This window comes from Ahaetulla prasina, chromosome 1 (assembly GCF_028640845.1).
Source record: "Ahaetulla prasina isolate Xishuangbanna chromosome 1, ASM2864084v1, whole genome shotgun sequence".
Lineage (NCBI taxonomy): Eukaryota > Metazoa > Chordata > Lepidosauria > Squamata > Colubridae > Ahaetulla > Ahaetulla prasina.
In genome coordinates, this window is record NC_080539.1 from 45,085,377 (window position 1) to 45,101,521 (window position 16,145).

Genomic DNA, 16,145 nt, shown 5'->3' on the forward strand with positions numbered 1-16,145 from the left:
AAACTATCAAATAAGCACTGAAGCTGTCCAGAAACAGAACTGCCAATATTTGTTGGTGACTACAGAGTGAATTCCTAGAGATAGTATTTCTACGTGAAGAGCAGGGAAGGATTGAAGAAAGAAAAAAATTACTATCCTCTTTGTCTAGTTTCTATAGTCTTTAGATAAATAGGAAACCCAAGGCCCAATTTTCTGGAATCAACAGGACAAATTTTTAAACATCCTGAATAATTGTTCTGAAACTTAGGTAATGACCAAATGACTAAAACTAGCATCTTGCTTTTGCATAAGATGACATTTCTGTTGGCACACGAACAATAAAATACAAAAGGATATAATTCCGCGCTCAAAAAACTTTATATTCTAAAAAAAGAACAGATTTTTTTCATTTCATAGCAAATAGCTTTTAAATTACAATGAATTTTTAACCTTCGATTTCTGTTAATTCAGTGCTAGGCAGATGATTTGAAAAACTTTAATCATGCAAATTACACTACAATCATGCAAATTATTGGCAACATTTTTGGCAATGGCTTCTACAGTTTCTGCCTAGAGATGAGTGACTGGCCCAAAGTCGTCCAGTTAGCTTAGTTCTTAAACTAGAATTGAATCTCCTGATTTCTAGCTCAATGCCTATAAGCACATCATCAAATTGGCTCTTAGGCTAGATCAGGCAATTGAAAAGGCTCTAAACCAGGGATGTCCAAACTTGGCCCTTTGAAGAGTGGTGGACTTCAACTCCCAGAATTCCCCAGCCAGCAACTTGCTCGTATTTATAGCTCATGCTGGCTGGGGAATTCTGGGAGTTGAAGTCCATCACTCTTCAAGGGGCCAAGTTTGGACACCCCTGCTGTAAACACTAATAGTTCCAAAGCATGTATTGTTAACTACGATAGTTAATTGTTATGCGTATTCATGATTGAAGATGAGTAGAGCAGACAAAATGAAGAGTGGAGAAACATACCCAAGAGAAAAAAATGGAACTGACTAACATTTTAGCCATACTTTTTCCCTATGCTTCCATTTTACAAAATCTTATATATTCGTTTCCAGTAGCTCACTTTATATCACACTTTTCCATTTGTGGCAGTATGGAAAAATACCATAAAAGTATTAACAGAATTAACAGAAGTTATCTTGCTTAGGAAAGTACAGAGAACTTGCTAAATGTAATGATGAGCTGTGGCATTTCTCGCGGCCAACGGTCTCACCACGAGAGGGTCCGGGCAGCCCCGCGCTGGACGGAGTGAGAATGAAGACACGGAGTCAAATTCTCCTCAGAGTGAGCGAGCCCCAAGCTAGCTCGAGACAAACTCTTTTATTGGGGTTTGTTAGGGGTGGGTTACAGAGTTTCAGAAGGCAAGCCTGTGATCCTGATTAACCACACATAAATTGACACATTGGGTTGGATATACATATATGGCAATTATGTTTGCAAGCACAGCTGAGTAGGATGGATATTCATATCTAGGTGTCAGCAGGTGTTCTCTATGTGTGCAAAGCAGTTTTCATATCATGTCCAGCGTTATCCGGACAGGCTCTGTGGTTAGCGTTTCCGAGCAGTTTGCAACAGCAGGTGTGTCGTGTCCCACTCCTCCGCTGACGGCCGGGTCAGGGAAATCCGAATCAGGCTTGCCTCTGCAGCTCTGCCCAAAGTCCTAGCAAAGTCCTCAGAGCAGGCAGGAGACCAGTAAGTGACTTCAGCAAGATAAGTTCGACTTTGCCTGACTCAGAGACTGCCAAAAAGCAGATCCTTTATATAGGCCATGGGGTGTGGCTCCATGACTCAGCACTCATTAAGGCCTGCCCCTCCCTTCCTTCTGTTGCCTCCGCCTATCCAATCTTCTGATGCGAGGGTCACTCCAATCAGCTGTTGTTGGAAGTAAACTTTCCTCAGGCTCACATGCTGTGGAGGAGGGGGAGGGGTCTAGCTGCTCCGTTTGCCTGGGCATGGGGCCAGGGCTGGGGCCGGGGGATGCTCCCTCCTCTGCAGCCTGCTTGGGCATGGAGCCAGGGCTGGGACCGGGAGGTGCCCCCTCCTCTGCAGCTTGTCTGGGCATGGAGCCAGAACTGGGGCCGGGAGGCATACATTCCTCCATGTTCGGGAGCAGATAAGCAGACCCCGGCTGCGGTGAGAGCGGACAAGACACAACAAGGTGTGGGCACATTTCTACAGAACTTTTCCTGATACAGAATGTTCAGGTGCAGCGAGGCATGGAAACATCACAGCTAGTGGTTATGTGGTTGGAACAGGACATACAGAAATACAATGCAGCTACATTTTCTGCTTGCTAATTTTCTTGTACATGGTCCGATTCTGACAAGAATCTACATCTACAGGTTTATATTGCTTATCCAAAAGATTATATGGCTAATGCAAAGCAAAATTACCTGACCATTGCAGTAATGATTCTCAACAATGAGCTTAATGACTTATGTGTTAGATGATTCCTGTAACAGAAAATATTGCAAGAAATGTCTACCAAAAGTAAAAGATGGTGTAAGATATCGCCCATATATGGAAATATAATAAGATAACCAATTATGTAACTTCTCTTTTTTATGTTTTTCTCTGTAATAGCTAGATAAGAGTAAGGCCTCAGGGAAGGCTGGGGTTACAAAATGAATAAAAGGCACACCTTGGGCATAGCCCGGGGTTCAGAATTTGCCATGCTAATGCTCTGAACCTTTGCGCAAATAAACCTGTTTCCCCAACCCTTCGTGGTCTTGTGTCCAGAACTGGTAACAAGATTTGCTGCAACACATTTACTTTTAAAGCAACTCACGTGGCCATAAAAAAATAGTAAATCTGTACAAGACCACTCGTCTCAAAAGCTACAGACAATCTTTTCATTACCACGGTCTTTTATTCCCATGAAATGCACCCAATCGGCGTGCATCACCAATAATGCCAGGTCAATGCATTCACTTCGTGGACGAATTGCAAGTTTGTCCTTTGCAGGTGTGATCTGAAGCATTTTCTACCGAATTCAACGGGGCACGAGAATCCCGATTCCTTGCTTTATTTCCACCACGTAAATAAACGGGAGAACGAAATAAAACACGAAACTTTGCTGGGCCTAGACATCAATCTCACTGATTTAGGTAAGCGGTGCACCCTACGTGGGGCCAAGCGATCGCCGCGATGCCCTCAAGCAACGAAGAAACGGCTCCGAAGAGTTGCAAGTTAGGTGTCAACTTATTAAGGGCCTAGCAAGAGCAGCTGCGGATCAAGGCCCCTCCCCTCCGTCCCCAAACTCCATTGTGGGCTCCCTCGAGAAGGAAGCTGCATAAGGCCTAAGGTGGGAAAGCCCGGGAAAAGAAACCGCCTCCCAGAGGGCCTCGGCTGCCTTTTCCCCCCTCCCCCCACCGGGACCACGGCTCACCAATCCGCCGGCAGCGTCGGCGTCCTGCCCTGGCTGCTACTAGGGGCACTGGCCGAAACCTGGGGGCGGTCCTCGGTGTCTCTAGCGGGGCTGCCGCTGTCATGATTCTTCTCCGCAGGCTTTGAGAAAAACGTGAGGAGGCTGCTTTGGCGGGACATGGCGGCGGCGGCGGCGGCGGCTGCAAAAAGAAAGAAAAAAACGAGCAGCCGCAACCAAAGCACAGGCAAAAAGACGAGGCGAGCGGTTCTCCGCCTCCTCCTCTTCCTCCGTCACGCCGGCTGGGCGACGCGCGAAATCTGCCACCCCGCCCCGTCAGCTCCGAGGAGATCCTCCCAGCGCAGTTCCGGCCTAAGAAAGAGCCCGCCTTTTGCCCTACTTAGAAACGCAGCGCCGCGGCTGAAGGCCGAGCGAGCGGGAAGCGCTCCCATTGGGGGCTCCTCGCCAAAAGAACCTTCTCTAGCTATGCTGGAATCCCAGGGCTCGCTTAGAAACGGAGAGCCGGGAAGAACGACTCCTTCCGGGTTAGCAATAATTAGCTTAATCGGGAGTACCCTTCTCTTAATAGCACTTCTCGTTGGATTGGTCTGCAATTCCCATAATCTGCCTTTCCCCTTGCATGGGCCTGAATGGCGACCGTTGCAGGAAAACAGCGCAGCGGCAAAACGCATTCCGGGCCCCTATTTTTACTGCAGGAATGAAACAGAAATAGGGGTTCTGTCCTCAAGCAGCGAAGTGGGGAGGGAGCTCCTTTGGTGCCAGTTGCTGGTCTTTTTATAGTTATTTTGAAGACAGTTTATTGCCTCCGCACAGAGTTCTCATATTAAATGACCTTAATGCCAAAGCCCACTGCAACTACATAGCAAAAAAGGCTCTAAAAGTTGTAAACCTAATTTTACGCAGCTTCTTTTCCAAAAACTCTACACTACTAACTAGAGCATACAAAACATTTGCCAGACCTATTCTTGAATACAGCTCATCCGTCTGGAACCCATACCACATCTCTGACATAAATACAATAGAACGCGTCCAGAAATATTTTACTAGAAGAGTTCTTCGCTCCTCCGAAAACAACAAAATACCTTATACCAACAGGCTTGAAATCCTGGGATTAGAAAACTTACAACTCCTTCGACTTCGACATGACCTGTGTTTAACACACAAAATCATCTATTGCAATATTCTTCCTGTAAAAGACTACTTCAGCTTCAATCGCAATATTACAAGAGCAAAAAATAGATTCAAGCTTAATGTCAACTGCTTCAAACTTGATTGCAGAAAATATGACTTCTGTAACAGAGTTGTTAATGCTTGGAACTCATTACCTGACTCCATAGTCTACTCAAAATCCCAAAATCTTCAACCAAAAACTGTCTACTATTGACCTCACCCCATTCCTAAGAAGACTATAATGGGCGTGCATAAGAGCACAAAAGTGCCTACCGTACCTGTCCTATTGTTCCCTTCATTATATCAAACTGATGCATATTCTTTACTTATATATATATATATTTTCTTCATGATATGTTTTTTTATGACAATTGTTTGTGTATACTGTTGTGACAAAATAAAATTAATAATAATAATAATAATAAAAAAGAAAGTAGCCAAGAGTACGCAACTAACGTTTGCACTTAAAACGTTGGAATGTGTATTTAAGCGCACACATCAAGCACACAAGTTTCATTTTACCCTCAAGTCCTGCTTGCTTTTAACAGTCTTATACATTAACATACATGAAATCCAGCTTTCCCAAAAGAATCTTAAAATAAAAACACCATTATATTATCTTCCAGATAGGCAAAGGTTGCATGGCAAAATATTTTAGCGTCATTGGAACCCAACTCCAGGGCTGTGGAAAACATTGCCATTGTTCTTCATCCAAGGAGCTGTTGGGAGAAAAATCTACAAGGGAACTCTTGTAATTCCTTTTTTATTTTTACTATTTACTGTTGTTGGAAGAAATATCCCTCTGGTTCAATTCCAAGCTGGGAGAAAGAAGCTGGAAACAACATGGAAGCTGAAGACATATTTATTCATCCGCGCAGGACTGGCATAGGGTTTTAGATTTTATTTGGTTTTAATTTTAGTGGGTTTTATCGTTTTAAAGATATTTTAATTCGGACCAAATTGAATAAGTTTTTTAAATATTATTTTATTCTGTATTTATATTGTTGTCTTTTTTATCTGGCTGTAAACCGCCCTGAGTCCTTCAAGAGAAGGGCAATATAAAAATTTGATTAAATAAATAATAAATAAATAATAAATAAACAAATAAATAAATAATTGGAAAGAGGGTTTATTGATAAAGCAAAACCATCAACCATGTGCAATTCTGGGCAGCTGACAAAATGGAGTTGAGAATGGGGCATTTTATATCTTATTTGGGCTTTGTATCTTTGGGCTGTGTAGGCTTCCTGTTCCTGTGCAAGAACGTGTCGTTTAATATTCTATTGACTGTTGTCAGATTAATATGAGCTCATGTAGGGGTTATGTAGCGGTCATAGCTGACTCTATAGGCAAAAGAGGAAATGCAAGTCCTAGGTGTTTAAGCTAATTTGGTTGAATGAAGGGGCTCTTTTCTTCTGAAAGAGAATTGGGCAATTCATATTGTATCTTAATGACTTTCATCCTGTTGTGGATCTTGCCTCTTGGAACTGAACCTAGATGGACATTTCTTCCAAAAGTAGGGAAATAGAAAATAAGAGGAGATGGCTTGGATAGGAAATAAGTGCAAATATATACGGGTAAAGTTCATTTAACAACCATAATTGGGACCAATAACTTAAAAAAACACCGTCATTAAGTGAAATATCGTGTGACTACACCTGAGTTATGGTGTCAGCTTCATTGCAGTCATTAAGGGAATCACACTTTCCCCATTGTTTTTGCTGATTGGACTAGCTGTGAAGCTCACACAGGGTGATTGTGTAACTGCAGGACTCTTTCATAAAGGCATGCTGGTTGAAAAGAGGCCAAATCATGATCATGTGACTGAGGGGATACTAGAACAGTTGTAAATTTGAGGACCAGTCATAAACCTATTTTTTTCAGCACTATCACAAATTTGAATGGTCACTTAGCAGGGCAATTATTAAGCAAGGACTACTGTGTTTAACTCTGAACACAACTTAATCCATATCTCGTGTAGATGCATGCAACCCAGCAGAATCACACAAAGGTGTTTGTAAGGAAAATGCCAGCCAGCCATGGTATGTGGTTCTATACTGTTAAGTGCTGAAATGGCTTAAGTGACTAGACCTCCTCAGGCAGTCTTCCCAAGACTTTGCGCTTGCTAAAGATATGAAAGAAACTCCAGGTAAAGTCACCTTTCTCCCAGCTTTATGGGAACCCGTTGTTGGGCAACATGAGGACACAAAAATCATACAGGCCTTAAAATGGAGACTGTTAGGAAGACAGTCTCTAAGAGGTTATTGTGTTGTATGTGGACCCACAGTTCATAAGCAGTTGGCCCAAGGATGGAAAGGAATCTGAAGGATCAGATGATGTACAGATGAGGTCCAGGGGGTCAGAGGAAGGGTCATATATGGAGATAGGCCCCAGGTGTAATGAACATGAGAGTGAGGAATATGAATTCTGAAAAACATTTACTTCTTGTCTTCATTTTGCAGATCCCTCGCATCCTGGACATAAACTGTTTCAACTCCTACCCTCAAAACGACGCTATAGAGCACTGCACACCAGAACAACTAGACACAAGAACAGTTTTTTCCCGAAGGCCATCACTCTGCTAAACAAATAATTCCCTCAACACTGTCAGACTATTTACTGAATCTGCACTACTATTAATCGTTTCATAGTTCCCATCACCAATCTCTTTCCACTTATGACTGTATGACTATAACTTGTTGCTGGCAATCCTTATGATTTATATTGATATATTGATCATCAATTGTGTTGTAAATGTTGTACCTTGATGAAGGTATCTTTTCTTTTATGTACACTGAGAGCATATGCACCAAGACAAATTCCTTGTGTGTCCAATCACACTTGGCCAATAAAATTCTATTCTATTCTATTCTATTCTATTCTATTCTATTCTATTCTATTCTATTCTATTCTATTTCTTTGCCTTAAAACAGACAATTAAACTCCTTTTAGTCTTCTCTGTTTGTCTGCAATAGTACTGGGGGGTTATGGAGAATGGGGGGGCTGCCTTGAGACAATTAAATGATTTTATTATTCACTGTTTCTATGAAATTGTATGAGGGGAAGGAGGAATCGGGTGGCGGGTGGCTGCACAGTCATAGCGAAGTAGAATCAAGCAACCTACCTGTCAAACCACTAAGACAGGATATTGGAAACAAAAATAACTCACTAATAAGAAAAACCCCAAAACCACATACCTAAGACATGAAACTAGGACACTTTGCAAGATCTTCTCAGGGTGTCCTCCGCCAAGCAATGTCGGCTGGCGGCCCCCAGGGGAAGGGCCTTCTCTGTAGGAGCACCTACCCTCTGGAACGAACTTCCCCCTGGTTTGCGTCAACTACCTGACCTTCGGACCTTTCGCCGTGAATGGAAAACGCACTTATTTATTCAAGCGGGACTGGCCTAAATTTTTTAAACTTTTTGAATTTTAAATAATTTTAATTGGGGTATTTGTATGAATTTTATGGGTTAAATTTGATGGTTTTATATTTTCGGCCAATTATAGAATATGTTATTTTAAGTCTCTGTTTTAATTTGTATATTGTATTGTTTTTTATAATCTGGCTGTACACCGCCCTGAGTCCTTTGGGAGAAGGGCGGTATAAAAATCTAAATAATAAATAAATAATAATAAATAATAAGATACCTGTGACCTGGGATGACTGACAGGTGATGTGACATTTAGCTATTTAGCATAGCAAGTCTTGGGGAGCTGTAATCCAGATAACCAATATTATGCATGCATTATTAGGGAGAGGGTGAATGGGGTTCCACCCTTGATTATAAGAATTGCTGTAAGATTGTAATAGGGGCCTTGGCAGCTTTCAAAGCCAGGGTCCTTATATCTTGGTACCAAAATAAAAGTATAATTTTGTATCACACTTTGTGTTTGGTGACTCATTGGCTTTGACACCAAGCTATTATTTTGGGGACAACAATCTGCTCTGTGGCCTGCTTGTGGCCTTGTTGTAAAAATTATTCTGCAAAGCTGACCAGCACCAGAATTTCTTTTAGTGGTTAAAGTTTTTTTCCTTGACAACCAAATTTCTGTTAACTTTCTAAACCACAAGATCAAAGGTTTCCTTTGGTGTGCATACAAGCTTTATCAAACAAACAAAATTTTAAGATTATATGCCACCCAGAGTTACTCTGTGATAAGATGAGCAGCCAATAAATGTAATCTATCAATCAATGGCTCTTTCAAGTGTAAATACTCGAAGTTACAACTGGCTGAAATTATATCTTTCTACAACAACTCTATGGTGCAATGTAGACTAGCCTCGTGGTATACCCAGTGGTGGGATTTAAATAATTTAACAACCAGTTCTCTGCCCTAATGATTTCTTCCAACAACCAGTTCACCAAACTGCTCAGAAAGTTAACAAACGGTTCTCCCGAAGTGGTGCAAACTGGCTGAATCCCACCACTGGGTGTACCCCAAGCAACGGGGCTTTGTCACAACTAAATAGTCTACATATTCTGGCTACTGGATTTCACAAGGATCTCCCAGAAAGAAGCAGCAGCATGAGCACTGAAAATAAAAACAATGGTTAATGTATATCTTGTTATACCATATAAAATAAATAACAGTTCTGTGTGACTGTGTGACACCTTTTTCCATGCTAATGTTTTTTTTAAAAAAATACTTTTAATACAATGATCATTTCAATGGCCATGCTTATATTATGGGATATTTAACTAACTGTCCATGTCTTTGATGTAACTGGGCAGAATGGTTTCTTCCATCCAAGCAACTGTTCTTTTGTACTTTTTTGTGTTGTACTGTCCTGTCCTGGGTTCCCTCTTTTCATGAAGATAAATCTTTTTGCTAGAGTACTCTACTAAATCATATAATGATCTTCCAACTTGGTTACTAATTTGAGAGAGTATGCTAAGGTAGAATCTTAAGGCCAATTTAGCCATTAGTAATTAGCCCTTCAATTCAAATACCAAACCCTCAAGCTTACTGGTGCCATCAGTAGATTTATTGCATATAGCTTGGGATGCAGGAAGCACCCGTCCTCCAACCCAGATGCTTGTACTGATATGAAGGCAGAAATGTCAGTTTCATGATCAATCATCCTGGCATCATTTCCTGGTAAAGAGAAGAGAGGAGAGGGCAAGATTATAAACCTAGATGCTAACAAACACACTATGATGAAGTGCTTCCCCCATCTCTATTATGGTCGATCAGAGTGAGAGCTTCGTTGTATGTTGTTTCTTGTAGAGTAGATGGTCACCAAGCTGGCCATCCTGACCAATGTCATAATTCTATTAAAACTTGCTTCAGTAATAGATCAAGAGATTATGGGATACTACCCTTGACACTCCACTGCACATCAGCATAATAACTATATTTTTAGCTGTTTCATTCCTCTTTCCTACATACCCTATACTTTTGGTCACACCTGGGGGTCTGAAAGAGGGTTCAGCCTAAGTTCATGTCTCACATCTGTGACAACAGCCCTTTCCATTACACTATATGAATTTTCCCTACGTACCATGTTATACAAATGCTTCATGTATAAAAGAGGAAGAATAAAAATGTGTGAAAGCACTTGCTCGCATGCTTGCAACCATCTCAAGTCTCGTGTGCAATTATTGAAACCAAACAGTTTCTATTATTTAACGAGGTTGTTTCTATGTTACTGTAGTCCTGGCATCTGTTGTCCATTGTGTCTCCAAGATCTTGGGTTAGGGTGGCAATAGTCCTGTAGTTAAGTTACAAAGGACCATTTTGGAGAGTGTAGAGATATAAACTTAAGGAAGAATCTAATGCAGTGTAAGGGAGTTTGACCAGTTTAATATGTTTAACCAGAATACCCACTATATGATATGAGAGGAAGCCTTATCCAGGGTGAGGAGTATGAACCAGGGGTGAAATGCTCCCAGTTCGGACCGGATCATCCAATCCCGTAGCGATAGCAGCGGCTGGTTCACCGAACCAGTAGCAAAAATCTCTGGTCCCGCTCCCCCGCTCATCCCCCGTGCTCATCTTCCCCGCTCATCCCCCCCCAATTGCCTGGTCACCTGCTTGCCCGTTTGTCACTTCTTTCCATCACTCGGAGCTTCTGCCAGTCGTTTTTCTTGCCACTCAGCGCTTCCGGCCCACCCACCCACCTCTGGCCTATATAAGTTCCCCTTTCTATGTGGCCCAGCTACTTTGCTGATGCCTGGCCACTCGGACCTCACCTCACCTGGATGCCTCGCCGTCTCGCCTGGATGTCTCACTGCCTCGCCTGGATGCCTTGCCAAAAAAGGTAAGGATTGCCAGTTGTGGCCTAGCGTGCCGCCCCCCCAATCCTCGGGCTCTTGTAGTTTTCACAGCCACTGGGGATCATTTGCGGGCCATGTGCTCCCCCCCGGTCCCCGTGTCCCTGTGCTTGCCTGCCTAGTCGGCAAACCACCCACCTTTCCCTCCAGCCTCCAGCTTGCTTCACTTCGCCTCGCCTCGCCTCACCTCGCCTTGCCTGGACGCCTCGCCGACTGCTACTCGCTGAAAAAAGGTAAGGATCGCTGGTTGCGGCCTAGCGTGCTGCCCCCCCAATCCCCGGGCTCGCATAGTTCGCACAGCTGCCGGGGATCATTTGTGGGCCATGTGCTACCACCTCTGGTCCCTGGGTCCCCGTGCTTGCCTGCCTGGCCTGGCTAACCATCCACCTTTCCCCCCAGCCTCCAGTTTGCATACCTTTGCTCTTCAGACCGAACCCTGGGCTGCTGGTTGCAACACTTTCCTTCCTTCGCTTGCTGCAATCCCTGCAATCGATTGCATCCACTAACAACTGAATCTGCCTGCCTGCAATTGATCTCATCAGTGAGCAACTGAATCTGCTTGCCCTGTCCCTTCAGCTGGGTAAGTTTTTTTTAATTTTTTTGGGAGCTGTAAAAAAATAGTTAATTGGGGTTTTTTTTAGAGGTTTTTTTTTTCATTTGTAGTTTAGGAATTAAATTTAAAATAGTTTTATTTTTAGCTGGTTTTATCTAAAAATAAAAATAAAATAATAGAATAAATATTTGTGCAGCTTTCTGAGATTTGGTGTGTTTTTGTAGTGTTTCACTCTAACTACACAAACACACAAAATCTCACAAAGCTGTTTTTTGTGTGTGTAAAGTGTAAAAATTGTTTTTGGGGGCTTTTTGTGGATGTGTGCTGTTCCTGCTTGTTGCAGGGACCATTTTGGGTCAAGCACAGCTGCTTTTACATTGTGGGTGAGTCTGTGGTGTTGTGTTGTGTGTGTGTACAGTATAAAAGTTGTTGTGTGTAAAGTGTAAAAGGGCAAAGAAATGATGTCGATTTGGCCATGCCCATTAGTCACCTGACCACCAAGCCACACGTACCTGGTCACCAAGTCGCGCCCACAGAGCCGGTAGCGAAAATGTTTAGATTTCACCCCTGGTATGAACCCCTTAAAATGGGCTAAGTTGGGATAGCAGTAGTAGGACACATGTTTAATTGCAGACTTTGTTAGAAATTTTAATAGATAAAAATTCTAAGTCTCTAAAGATGCTGGCACAAGAACAGCAAGAGGTCGGACATAGGATACTGCAAAAACTGAATGGCTCTAGATTATCTATTATTTACTTGGTGAGGCATGCAGGAGATAAATGGCATTTGACAGTATGGATATCACAGATAATTATGTGACATGAAAAATCCATTTGATTAAGAAATACTGATCTCTGGAGGGCCAGGGATAGGGGTTATTCCTCTGCCTTGGTCCTATTAGACCTCTCAGCGGCTTTTGATACCATCGACCATGGTATCTTGCTGCACCGGTTGGAGGGATTGGGAGTGGGAGGCACCGTTTATCAGTGGTTCTCCTCCTATCTCTCTGATCGGTCGCAGACGGTGTTGACGGGAGGGCAGAGGTCGACCCCGAGGTGCCTCACTTGTGGGGTACCACAGGGGTTGATTCTCTCGCCCCTCCTGTTCAACATCTATATGAAGCCGCTGGGTGAGATCATCAGTGGTTTCGGTGTGAGGTACCAACTGTACGCTGATGATACTCAGCTGTACTTTTCCACACCGGGCCACCCCAACGAAGCTATTGAAGTGCTGTCCCGGTGTCTGGAGGCCGTACGGGTCTGGATGGGGAGAAACAGGCTCGAGCTCAATCCCTCCAAGACAGAGTGGCTGTGGATGCCGGCACCCCGGTATAGTCAGCAGCAGCCGCGGCTGACTGTTGGGGGCGAGTCATTGGCCCCAATGGAGAGGGTGCGCAACTTGGGTGTTCTCCTGGATGGACGGCTGTCTTTTGAAGACCATTTGACGGCCGTCTCCAGGAGAGCTTTTTACCAGGTTCGCCTGGTTCGCCAGTTGCGCCCCATTCTAGACCGGGATGCCCTATGCACGGTCACTCATGCTCTCGTGACATCTCATCTGGATTACTGCAATGCTCTCTACATGGGGCTCCCCTTGAAGAGCACCCGGAGGCTCCAGTTGGTCCAGAATGCGGCTGCGCGGGTGATAGAGGGAGCCCCTTGTGGCTCCCATGTGACACCTATCCTGCGCAGACTGCACTGGCTACCTGTGGCCTTTCGGGTGCGCTTCAAGGTTTTGGTAACTATCTTCAAAGCGCTCCATGGCATAGGGCCGGGTTACCTACGGGACCGTCTGCTGCCACCGATTGCCTCCCACCGACCCGTGCGGTCTCACAGGGAGGGACTCCTCAGGGTGCCGTCAGCCAGGCAGTGCCGACTGGTGACACCCAGGGGAAGGGCCTTTTCTGTGGGGGCTCCCACCCTCTGGAACGAACTTCCCCCAGGACTTCGCCAACTTCCTGACCTTCGAACCTTTCGCCGTGAGCTTAAGACACATCTATTTATTTGCGCAGGACTGGACTAGAATTTTAAATTTTAAATTTGGTTTTAACGGGGTTTTATTATTTTTATCGCAATTTTTTAATATTCGGCCTTATTTAATAAGTTTTTTAATTGTTTTATTTTGTATTTATACGTATGTTTTTATTAGGCTGTAAACCGCCCTGAGTCCCCCGGGAGATAGGGCGGTATAAAAATGCGATTAAATAAATAAATAAATAAATAAATAAATAAATAAATAAATAAATAAATAAATAAATAGGAAGGTCTGGATCTGAGAACTGGTGGTCTGGGCTCACATCATGGATGCCCAATCTTGGGTTCCAAGTAAAGGAAACAATATTGGCACTGGTCCTAGCCAGCCCTGTTTTTAAATATATGGTCATTGCAGCGGTAGTGGCCCTAAATCAAGTGTATCGTAGCCTAAGTGATAGGAACATCAACTTTTCTATGATTAGAAAAACTGCAGATGGGAAGAGAAAATGGTAATGCAGCAATATGAAGGATAACATTTATAGGTGATCCCTACAAAATTAGAAAATGGAAAATTTTGGAGCAGGGAAAGGCAAGGACAGCAGGAGCAATTATCATGGTTTGGGTGTGGTAGAAAAAGGAAAAGGTAGGAAAATTGCCAAGGGACACATGGATTGGTTGAGCACATTGCACTCTAATTCAATTACAGCAGATAATGAAGGGAAAATCTGTGAAGATTGGTGATGGCAAGGTACAGTACTTAGTTTCCTATGTGCTTTATGAGTTCCCCTCCAGATTTTGTCTCAAACAAAGCCAAACAACTGAAATATACCAATTTTGGTTCAGCTGGGCAGAGATACACCTGGGAGAGTCTTCTGAACTTTGAAGCTACAATATGTTTATTTAATTCAAGGAACAAAGCACTTGCTCTGTTTTCTGCCTACCTCTTTAAATAAGGATAGATTGGAAATAAACTTTTTTTTAAAAAAAAATAGTGTTCAGTAAAACATATGTCTTACAATAGTTATATTTAATTTCATATCTCTTTATCCCTGAAAATAAAACAAGTCAATTTTTGTTTACATTTATTTAGCAACAAACTTTTTTCCAGTTAGTAAGGAAGTCAATAGAATCTGATTTATCAGCTATATATTTTTCTGTTATTTTAGTATACGGACAAAGATGAAACAAAAAATGAAATAAAATGAATCAAACTATTTCCATTTCATTTGTATTGAATTGTGCTTTTTATTTATCCCTTTTCAATTAAAATCAGTACTGTATATGCAAAATAGGCTATTATATTTATACAGGTAATTCTCAAATTATGACCATAATGGAGCCTCCCATTTGGTTCGTAGTTAGGAGGATAGTAAGTTAATCGCATTAAATGAATGAGCCCCCATTCCAGTTCTCCCCAATGCATTCGTTAAATGAATGTGAGGGTCATTAAATGTTCATGGGGTGCCTCAGGGATGGGAAAGACCATGGAGGGCAAAGTGCAGGAACCTGCCTCCAGTCTCCAGATATCCCATGTTCTGCTTTCCACTCCTTGAAGTCCACACAGTTGCTTGGGCATCCTCTGCACCCATCCTTCCCCCTATCACCAATTGCTCACTTACCTTTCAAAGATCTCTAGAGTTCAGGATGTTGGGGTAGGAAAGGACAGGTTGCTCCATAGCTGAGCCAGATGGCAGAAAAACTTCCATCTTTTTCTGAGATGCTGGATAAACTTCTCTGTTTTCCTTTCATCCCTAGATGCTAGCCTTCCCTTCCCCAGCGAAGGCAAAGTGTGAGGGAGAGAACGCTTCCTTCCCTTTCTTGATGTTTGTCTTCGGTCCCTTATTAATGGTGGATGGAGGGAAAACATGGCCAGCAAACCAGTAAACCTTTCCTGTAGAATAAACTTCCTTTAGAGGCTTGACTCTCTCTGCAAACACATGCACAGCTAAGTGCACTAAATAAGGTAGTTTCTTGTTTAGAGTTTCTTGTTTTATGCTTAACTTATTTGTCTGGTTTAATCCCTGCTTATCTGGGTATTGAGCAACGGAGGAAATATATTCTGGTCTTTTGGGTTCCTTCTTAGCTTTTTGTTGATGATTTTGAATGGTGTGTAATATGGTTTATTTTTATGTGTCTATTGATGGCTGATTCATCAGAATATCAAGGTTCCAGGAATTGCCTAGAATTTTTGGATTTGGCTTGGTCCAGGATGCTCACAAGTTGGAATTGTGGGTGAGCCTGTCCATGTCTTGTGTGGTTGAGCGTCAGCTTTGGAAACCATATTAGGCTGGAAGCTTCTGTGCTGCCACTTTCTCATGTGTGGGAAAGTAGGAGGGGAGATTTAGTAGAAGGGTTGCCTTTAGACGTAATAGCATTCTTCCTGTCGGTCAAGGTCAGGCTGATCCTGCATCTGGAGAAGGAGTGGTCAGAATGCTGCCTCGAGATGGCGATTGGAGCTTGTGATCGACTGAGGAGTGAGGGGATGGTTTTGGTGGTTTTGATTGACTGAGATCAATCAATCTGACCCAGATCTCTCAGATTCGGGTTTTCCCAGATGTGCCAGTTTACCTATCCTAGTAAATAGAACTTTTGAAGGATGCTTACTTCAGAGTTTTTACTTGGAGTTGCGGTTTTTTTCTGGAATGCTGACATTGAGGAGATTTCATCATGTCTTCTGACTGCTAATTGGTGTTCATGGATGTAATCTACTAGTCTTCTGTCTGTCTGTCTTACATAGTGGCTGTTGCAGTCCTTACATTGTATGTTGCAGATGGCTTCTACGGTTTCTTCTTG

General features: G+C 42.9%; 1 protein-coding gene across 3 annotated transcripts in view; it reads right to left on the reverse strand.

Annotated features, from left to right (window-relative positions):
- MSH6 (mutS homolog 6) overlaps positions 1-3,838 on the reverse strand; it is a 27,866-nt gene extending 24,028 nt beyond the window's left edge. The window contains exon 1 of one of the 3 annotated variants that reach the window (XM_058164993.1): positions 3,387-3,836. In XM_058164993.1, coding sequence (XP_058020976.1) covers positions 3,387-3,544 — 158 coding nt within the window. In that variant the 5' untranslated portion in view covers positions 3,545-3,836. Of the gene's footprint in view, positions 1-3,386 lie in introns of all 3 variants that reach the window. The other 2 variants (XM_058164994.1, XM_058164995.1) reach the window with 2 other exon arrangements.
- Between the last annotated feature and the right edge of the window lie 12,307 nt (positions 3,839-16,145).